Here is an 8,118-nt window from a genome sequence, read left to right as displayed (position 1 = left end):
AAAACTGATGGCTGGGGTTTTTCTTCAGCTCTGCTTCAAGTTAAGTCCCAGCCATCAACACCTCTTGAAGATGCTTATGAAAAAAGGGCCCTAAAACCATCTTCTCCATCCCCTTCTTTTTAACTGTATAAAGCCAAACTCTCCTCCTTGAAACATTTTTTTTTAGGCAACTCTGAACTTAGACCCCAGCTCACTGCTACAAGTGCTTAGAGGGAACATTAATATGTTAATACATAGTTGGACTAATAAACACCAAGGAAGAGAAGAAATTCCAAGCGGACAGTGGAGGCCAAGGCTCCCTTTCTGCTTAGGGAGTAACTGGCCTGAGGCGATGCTGCTTTTCCTCATTTCTTTAAGACCAGGTTTCAAGCCGCTGTCTGAATTCTCTCTGCACAGAGATGAAAGGCTCTTGCCATTCAATATTCCCACTCCTGACTCAAGTGCAAAGGGCTACATCTGCTCAAACCTCAGTTTGAAGTCTGGCTGCCAAGGAGATGGCTGACTTAGCTTCACCCTAATTCAGGAACTAGAAAATCCCTCGTAGCTGAATGAAATGGATTTCTTACCCAAACAGGTACTTGCATTTGTACATTTTGTTTACAAACAGTTTGTGCTCTTTTAAGGGCACCAAGCCCATGCCTGACACACGGCTGCAGTTCTTCACAGCAGTACTTAGTGCTCCCAAGTTGAAATTCTTGCTTTGAGGAGAAGCCAAGCTCTAATTTCAAGTGTTTACATGTACTCCTGAGAGCAAGAAAAAAATCTTACCATGATTAGGTTATGTAAAAAGTTTAATTATAAAATAAATAAGTTTGTTATGGAAACATTAAATATTAAATACAGTAATAAATATTTACACATTTACAGATACAACTTGACAATTAATGCTGTTTCTCTGCTACCAGAAGATTTCTGCTCTGTTTATACAGAACACAATCACTCTTCCAAGAAGAAACTGAACTCAAATAATATTCTCTGCTCAAAACTGCATAGACAGTTAAGAAACCAAGACCACCTGGGTCAGAAAAGACTGAGGTAAGATGAGTTCTTCACACCTGAACAAAGAGCACAAGAGACCACTGCTTGCAAAGCATCAGTGCCTGAATTAAATTCTTCAAAGGAACAGGTTCTTAGTCAAGTTAAACTGATGAGATCTGATGCGAAGTGTTTTACATATAAGCACTGCTTAAAGCAGCAACAAGTATCTGTTTAACAGAAGTAGCTTTGTGTTTAGAAGAGATGGGTCCAGCCTTATCAGTTGGTTGGAGCACGGACCTTTTCCTTTAGATGCAAACCTTCAGGTCTTGCATCCACTGTCTCAGCATCCTAGGAGACTAATTTGAACTCGGGCTAGCACACGTGCAAATGGATAGCTCCACTCACACCACGAGTCCCATGGAACTCAGAGGGATTACTTCCACACACACAGCAACAGAGCCCAGGTGTGGCTGACAAAGATCTGTCACCAACGCCCGGCAAGTCACAACTACAGATGAAGCTCTTGGAAGCCAATATGGACAGGGAGCACAGTGACAACAGAATTAGGTTTTTCATCCACTGAGGTCTAGGGAGAGAAGCCATCCCAACCACTTTCTCTTTCTCACTTTTGTAGAGGGAAGGAAGGGAATTTCCTCCCTTCCATCCAGTCCTGAAAGCAGCAACAGGTTCTCCCCCTTAGCGTTAGAGCTGCCAAAGGAGACTTGCTAAGAGAACAAAGTCCATCCACACAACAGCGAGACCGGAGCTCTAGCGCAGAGAGAGAAGGCTTAGCAGCAGTAGTCTCCAGCAGGTCTTGACAGCAGGTACTGTCCCCCAACGAGCCAGCTCCTTCTACATCGTTGTGCCAAGATGCAGTGATAACTGGTGTCCTCAGCAAGTGATTCAGCAGTAAGTGGCCTGTTGACATCTCCTTGCAGCAGCCTCTCTCTGGATGAATCAGGGCTTAGTGGCAACAGCTCCAGCCCACAGTGTCCAGGTGAATGTGACAGGTAGCCAGAGGTACCCTGCAGCTTGGCCATGGCCACTTCAGAATTGCTCTGTAATGGGCAGACCAGGCACATTAATCACTACCTGAGACACAAGCACCCTGTGCTAGCACCACGGCAAACCACCAAGCAAGGCAGGTAGCTGAAGGATGTGCACACACCTGAGGACACTGCCAGATACTCTTCAGCTTCAAGCAAGCTTTGAGCAAAACCCTCCAACTGTTACAGGACAAAGCTAGAAAATATCTATAGCTGACATGTGGCAAAGCAAAACTTGACAGGTCTGCTGGAATTTTGCAGGACTATCTTGTATGGTTTCCTCCTCAGCTTGTAGTGTAACTCCTTTGCAGTAATGGTCCTTAAGTCTGCTGTTACTTACACCTGGCCTCAGAAAAGACCAACTTGCCTGCCCAGTAAAATCCACTAGATCGCTCCCAGAAGCAATCCACATATGCCAAGGAGCTTTGGGCCTCAGTTGCTGTGACAGTATGCAACTTGACTGAGAGGCCATCTGTGGTGCTCACAGAACTCACAGGTTCCTTTTGGTCCACAGCTTCTGAGCACCAGAAACTTCCTGAAACGCTCCTTGCGGGAAAGATATGAAAATGCTCAGTACTTTTCTTCTAAGAGGTGATGATGCTGTGGCACCATCTTCCATGACTGAAGTCTACCACTGTTTCCTGCACTACATCTGCCTCTGTCCAGATATTCAGGACTTCTTCATAGCTCCACTTATCTCAGTACAGCTTCCCATCCTCACTTGGTCTTTAACACAGCCAGAAACTTAACAGCTGTTGAACAACTTGTACAACTCAAGGTGATTTTGAGAAACCAGAAAACCAAGCCAGCTGCTCACATGTAACCTGTGTGTTTCAAGACACTTGGAGCACAAAAAGCAAACACTAGCTTTGCAAAACAAGCATGCAATTCCCATATAGCCTGGAAGGACTGAGAGGTGTTTGAAGTCAGCATTCATACCTGCTTCCTCCCCATTTACACACCAACATTGCCATTTCTGTTTTCTTGTCGCAGTTTTTTCCTTTCTTCTTTCTCTTCATACTGAGGACACTTTTTCCTGACCCTGTGGAATTACGGCATGTTAGAGATAATTTTGAACCCCGAGGCACATCCGATTGTCACCAGCTTTCCCATCCTCTGCAGCATTTGGACTCATGTTCTGTGAATCCTCAAGCAACTCCTTGGCACCAGGGAGTTTCAAGCAAGACAAGTTTTTAAGCATTCAGCATCAAGCAGTATCTGCTGGTAAAATCAAGGAACCCCTGAACCAGATGTCAACACTTGTGCCTCACAGAGCCAGAGCTTCTTGACTTAAACCAGATTAGGGAGCAGGATGGAGAGAGGTTATTGCTGAGACTGAGAAAAGCAACAGGAGACATTCTGGGTGACAGATTTCCTAGCAGCTTGAGCTTATAGCTGCAGAGACCACACTGTCTTCCTCCTCTCCATAGCAGAGCCTTGCAGGCTTCAAATCTAGTCCCTGTCCCTTGAATACATAATAAGGAAGCCCCTTACTGATTTCTCCCAATTTCTCAAGGGTTTTTAGTGACTACTCCCAGCAGCTTCTCTGGATGAGGGTACAGATTAGCGTGCACCCACCTTGTGAGAGTTCAGAACATGAAGCAAATGCACTTCATCAACTACCAATAATCATGTGCTCTTAGAGTACTACAGAACTGGTTACCTCTCCTAGCAGCAAGGAATGAGGCAGTGTTCAGAGAAAAAGTGTTCATCCCAGCATTCCTCCAGTTCAGAGTTAAATATGAAGCAACACTGAAATGACAAAGCGTACCTTGTTTCCTGAATTGCAGGAAAAGGTACAGCATGTACCCAACTCAGATGATGTGCTTCATCAAGATCTAAAATTAGACTGAACCTTGGAGTTACTATAATATCCCAGGACCTACAGTGCTGGAGCTGCAGTGACAGAACTCCAGGACTGTTTCAATATTTTGTTTGTTATATGGTTTAAAACAGGTACCAAGAAAAGCTCTTTGAATTAATTCTCACCAGGACTCCAGATTCTGACAACCCACCACACTGAACTGCAGGAGCTGGTTCAGCTGAAATAGTGCTCCCTTCCTATTAACAGCAAGCAGACTTTGGGACCAGCAGCATTTGCCTCCCCACTTGCTTCCCCTCCAAGTGCAGGCATTTAAGCCCAGCAACATCCATTAACAAATGGACTCAGAGCACCATTTCGTACCCTCCACATTTGCATGCAGCTGCTGGCTAACAGCCATGCATGAGGCTATGACATTGCTGCTTGCAGGTTTCTCCACCAGGATTAGGGAAGGCAGTCCTGTGTCAGCATTAATGCTCCTCCTGGGCTTCCTGCTGTTGTTCTGCAGTACTCTAACCACCCTGGCTGCAGCAAGAGCCGGAAGGCTCTTGGTTTACAATGTAAGGGTCACAGACCTTGCTTCTACCCTCCAGACATAACCAAGCTGGGATAAGAACTCCTTTCCAGCTGCTTTTCACAAAGGTAACTCAGATGAGCCACACACATTCAGGTGTTATTGGGCACAGGCCCTGCTCACACTTAAGGAAGACAGACACCAAAGAGGGAAATACTTACTGCACTATCACAATGATAAGTACAGTAATGAAGCTGACGCTCGAGAGCAGCACAGCTACCACTACCAGCACAGTCTTTGAGTAGTCTGCCACATCATTCTTCCTTTGAGTCTTCATGAACTGTTCACCACAGCGCTCACCAAAAAAATCCTGATGACACCTGCAAGTAAATATTAACACAAGTTCTTATCAGCTCCTGTGCTGTCTGGAGCCAAGGACACCCACACATACTCAGACCTGACTTAGACATCTTCCGAGTTTCCCATGAATCTCAAGGTGCTCACTTCAGAGCAGGTTCGTGAAATGCAGTCACTGCTCTAGCACAAGGTTTGTCAGCATTTCAACAAGTCGAGATTAGTTTGGGTGTGATGTTCCAGAAAGACACGCCTTTTCATTCTTTTGGTTTGAGTTTATGACCAACTGATGAGTTCAGTGGCTTGTTATGCATCTCAGATTCCATCATCACTTAATTTACATGGCAGAAGGATTCTCAGTCAAAATACTGCAGGAGATGGACCTATACCAAGCTGATAGCTGATTTTTCCTCTGAGCCCTCAGATGCCACTGGCTCATAGCACTGACACCTAACTCACAAGCTGTAAGTAACTTACTTGCAGGTCACCATCTGGAGATGTTCTAGGTAAATGCATTCTCCATGGATGCAAAAGTTTTTGTATTCCATTTCACAGGGAGTCCCTTTCTTCTTGTTTTTCCCTCTGTTCTTCTTTCTTCTTGACTTGCCAGCATTCTTCTCTCCCCCTCTCTTTGCTGGCTTGGGTTTAACCACAGGTTCAACTGAAAAAAGGACATGATGACTTGGTATAAAAGTGCTAGAAAGCACAATTCTGAGAAAATTGAATTGAAGAATTTGATGAGAGCCAGGAGGACCACCACCACAAGAGAATCTGTGACCAGGAAACACAGGATGCCAGTGGGAATACTGCTAGGCATCTCACACCCAGCACAAAGGCAGCAAGCTCAGCAGCTCATTGAAGCACAACTCTGCTACACTGAAGTCCTGTGCCATGCAGACCAGAGCCAGAAGAAGCAGATGAGCCAAGAGCCACCAACGATGAAGAGCAGCAGAGATGCAAGACTGCAGCATTTCATAGCATAAGACACTTGAGAGCAACAGCACAGTTTCAAGCAAAGGCCTGTAAAGAACAGGGAGTTCATGCTGAGCCCAGCCATGCTCTAGTGTTATGAGGGCTCAGGTACAAGGCTAATAGCTCCATGCCTCTAAACTCTCCATTTGCATCAGTGATGAAAGGCACTGGAACTCGCTAGATAGTCCTGGGCACTTGCCGAGGCAAAGCAGCTTGCTATCCTAGTTGGCATACTTGCTTCTCCTAAACAACCTGCAGTGCTGTCTTCAGGAGAGTGTTCCTTTACCAGTTCTCCTGCTTTGTGAGAGATGCTAAGCGCAGAGAAGGAGCGAAGGCCGAGTCCGCGACACTCAGACTATCTACTCTGCCGCTTACTGCTGCCCCTCATTATCTCAATTAACACAAACCTCTAGAAGAGTGTGGTTTAAAATCCTGGTGACTTAGTAGCCCTTGAATTTAGGCAAGGGCAATCACGTTCCTTTCACTGAGGAGAGCAGACCAGCCACTGACTGAGGGTCAGAAGCTCCAGAGCAGCCCCATGCAGCAATCCGAGTTCAACAGCACTAGTTTGGACTAACTTGGCACAGCAAGAGCCCACCCCCTGCACTGCTAGGCCTAAAGTGGCCCTGGCAGTGCAACACTGCTGCTCAGGAATAACAGTTACCCAGGGGATTTAAATAGGCCCTAGGAAACAGCAGAGCTATTTACAAGCTCCAGTTTTGCTCTTGTGTTCTGAAGCCCTAATGAAAATAATTTTTGGGTGATTAATATTTTACCCACAGCTCTATGCATACAGGCAATCACCACAATAGGGCACAACTGGATCTAACTACTTCCTAACCCTGTATTTCTGGTGCTGAGAGCGCATTCAAAGAAAGAAGGTGTAGCTCACTGTTGTCTAGACAGCTGATCATTTTCACTTCTAGAGCAACAAGCCTGGCTTGAAGTTACTTAAAAGCAAAAATGCCTTCAGCAACCAGAAGTCTGATTAAAACCGTATGAGCTATATTAATATGTAAACGAGGTGCACAGCTCCTGCAGCAAGGTTTCCTGTGCCTGGAAGTGTGAGCTCACTGCTAACAGTCAAAGGCCCCTGTTCTGTCCCGTCTGACTTGATCTTTAGGTTCGGGCTTTCATAATTGAGGCCACTTCCCTCCCTCCCTCCCTCTCCCAGGCTCAGCTTGTCAGCTCCATCTCAGTGTCCCTGTCTGCAGGCTGCACAGCCAGGAAAGCCATCCACAGCTGAATCATAACAGTTTCAAGGTTTAGCCACAGATAAACCTCACGCCAAGCAGAAGAGCTGGTCTACAAACCAACCACCTTAGGTAACAAGTCTGGTTTCTGTGCAGTTAAGACAGCACTTCAGTCACCAAGCCAGTAGTTTGACAGGCTAAACTGCTTGACAGCACCGACAGGCGCGTTTCCCCCAGAGATCTTCACAGGGAACTTAAGCACAAGTCCACCAGTTCCCTCAAGTGACCACACTGAGCATGGTCCCACTTAATTTAATAAGTCCTTTAGTCACAATCAAGTCTCAGAGTGCTTCTGCAGGAAAATCAGCAGTCAGATCCACCCCGGAGGCAACAGGACCAGCCTACTCACACCTACTGAGGTTCAAATCACTTGCAGATACCTGGCTTGTACTGCAACTAAACTCAGCCCAGAACCAACAAAATGCTCCTGTTCCCACAGTAAGGCAGACTGCTCAGATCTCCTCACAGCTCAGCAAGCAGGCAAATTACAATAAATATACACAACAGCTATTGACAGTGAAGCATTGGCCTAAAGATGCTTAACAAACTTTCCTGTGGCCACTTAAGGGATTTAAGTGCCTGCTTTCCCAACAAAATTTCAGTTGACTCCAACCCAAATAGGCCACCATCAGAAATTACCCAGAAAATTCTTGCAGCAAGACAGACAACTTGATGTAAAACAAACCTTTAGGGCCAAACAGCACCTAAATCTCCACTGATACTTCTACACTAAGCAGGTGGTTTCCACCTGACCCCAGCCCTCCTGTGAGGTTTATCAGGAAATAAAGCTATGCACAGCAAGCTACCGCTGGCCTGCAGCTTCCACACACCCCGGGCACATTCAAGCTAGGTTTCCACCCCGACAGCTATTTCTAAAGCAGCAGCTTCAAGCACAAGCACGTTTTTGCTCCATATTCCACGAGCTAAGCACAGCAACGTTTACAAGAAAGAAAAGGTGTGAGTTGGGACTCGCAAGTTGTGAGATCCCAGAGCCGCCGACCCACCTCGGATCAAGTCGTCCACGATGTACTGGTGGACGGGCGGCGCCTCCTCATACTCCTCCTCATCCTCCTCATAGTCAGGACCCGGCACGGGCTCGCCCTCACGGCTCCCGGCCTCCCGCTCCTCGTGCCGCTGCGGCTCCGTGGCGTTGGGCGAGGACCCGGCGGCCGCACGGTT

General features: G+C 46.5%; 1 protein-coding gene across 1 annotated transcript in view; it reads right to left on the bottom strand.

Annotated features, from left to right (window-relative positions):
• Positions 1-776: 776 nt before the first annotated feature.
• AREG (amphiregulin) overlaps positions 777-8,118 on the bottom strand; it is a 7,745-nt gene continuing 403 nt past the window's right edge. The window contains 5 exon segments of the mRNA XM_005429271.3: positions 777-2,036; positions 2,964-3,066; positions 4,582-4,740; positions 5,192-5,375; positions 7,944-8,118. The exon segment at positions 7,944-8,118 is cut by the window's right edge and continues 28 nt beyond it. Coding sequence (XP_005429328.2) covers positions 2,979-3,066; positions 4,582-4,740; positions 5,192-5,375; positions 7,944-8,118 — 606 coding nt within the window. The 3' untranslated portion in view covers positions 777-2,036; positions 2,964-2,978.

Source organism: Geospiza fortis, unplaced genomic scaffold, assembly GCF_000277835.1.
Source record: "Geospiza fortis unplaced genomic scaffold, GeoFor_1.0 scaffold1278, whole genome shotgun sequence".
Taxonomy (NCBI): domain Eukaryota; kingdom Metazoa; phylum Chordata; class Aves; order Passeriformes; family Thraupidae; genus Geospiza; species Geospiza fortis.
This window is presented reverse-complemented; position numbering and strand designations above follow the sequence as displayed.